Here is a 1,460-nt window from a genome sequence, read left to right as displayed (position 1 = left end):
AATGTATAAATGGAAGATATCAATCTAATAATAATGGTATCAATCAATTCCCTAATTGTATCAATCTATTCTAGGAGAATCATTGTGATTGACCTCCTACACTCTTTTCCTTATTTAACACTCCCCCTCAAGTTGAGTGGTGGGATCTCCAAAGCTCAACTTGCGAAGTACACTCGTGAAGCTTCTTGAGTTGACCGACTTGGTGAGTATATCTGCCAACTGATCTTCTGATCGAACAAAGGGTAGCTCCACTGCTTCTTTCTCGATATTTTCTTTGATAAAGTGTCTATCAACTTCGATATGTTTGGTCCTATCACGCTGCACTAGGTTCTCAGAGATACTGATTGCTGCTTTATTGTCACAAAAAAGTAGCCTCTTCTCTGGAGTGAGTCCAATTTCTTTCATCAATCTTCTCGGCCATAGTATATCCATTAGTCCACTTTTGATCCCCTAAATTCTACTGCAGCACTGGATAGAGCGACCACCTTCTGCTTTTGCTCCTCCAAGTGACTAGATTACCGTCAACAAAGGTGAAATAGCCAACTTTCGATCTCCTATCTACTGGATTACTCGCCCAATCAGCATCAGTATATCCGTAGACCCCTCCTTGTTTGTTCTTCTTGAACATTATTCCATGTCCAACAGTTTCCTTGAGATATTTGACGATTCTTAATGCTGCTTCATAGTGATCCTTCTGTGATCTATGCATGAACTGACTCACGATCCCCACTGCATAGGAGATATCAGGTCTAGTTTGGGAAAGGTAGATGAGTTTCCCAACTAGGCGTTGATATTTGCCTTGATTTGCTAGTTCCGCGCCTTCTGAGATTTGTAAGTCGTGATTCACTAGGATTGGTGTGTCAACCAGTTTGCAATCTAGAAGTCCTGTTTCAGCCAGAATATCCAAGGTGTATTTCTTCTGTCTCAAGAAAATTCCCCATTCAGATCTCAACACCTCTATCCCCAAGAAGTACTTAAGGTTCCCCAAGCCCTTCATCTCGAATTCCTGGAATAGGCTCCCCTTAAGTCTCTCGATTTCCTCTGTATCACCTCCAGTAATAATCATGCCATCCACATAGATAATTAGGCACGTCAGTCGACCATCTCACTTCTTCAGAAATAGGGTATGGTCCGATTGACTTTGTTTGAACCCATACTTGGTCAGGGCTTCAGTAAACCTTCCGAACCAGACTCTTGGAGACTGTTTGAGTCTGTACAATGTTTTCTTCAGTCGACATCCTTCTCCCTCCTTATACCCTTCTAAGAATCCAGGTTCACCATGAGGAAAGCATTCATGACATCGAATTGATGTAGTGGCCAATCTCTGTTTGCAGCAGCTGATAATAGTACTCGGATGGTATTCATCTTCGCCACTGGAGAAAAGGTTTCATCATAATCTACCCTATATGTCTGTGTGTACCATTTTGCTACAAACCGAGCCTTGTAACTTTCTATGGAAC

General features: G+C 41.9%; 1 protein-coding gene across 1 annotated transcript; it reads right to left on the bottom strand.

Moving 5' to 3' along the window:
* Positions 1–457: 457 nt before the first annotated feature.
* LOC121774454 (uncharacterized mitochondrial protein AtMg00810-like) lies at positions 458–1,066 on the bottom strand. The gene has a single exon (XM_042171326.1). The coding sequence runs from the start codon at positions 1,064–1,066 to the stop codon at positions 458–460; it is 609 nt and encodes a 202-aa protein (XP_042027260.1).
* Between the last annotated feature and the right edge of the window lie 394 nt (positions 1,067–1,460).

Source organism: Salvia splendens, chromosome 17 (assembly GCF_004379255.2).
Source record: "Salvia splendens isolate huo1 chromosome 17, SspV2, whole genome shotgun sequence".
Taxonomy (NCBI): Eukaryota; Viridiplantae; Streptophyta; class Magnoliopsida; order Lamiales; family Lamiaceae; genus Salvia; species Salvia splendens.
This window is presented reverse-complemented; position numbering and strand designations above follow the sequence as displayed.

Bases quoted from the DNA above. Each gene is read 5' to 3' on its own strand.
- LOC121774454 (XM_042171326.1), bottom strand. From the start codon at position 1,066: ATGATTATTACTGGAGGTGATACAGAGGAAATCGAGAGACTTAAGGGG.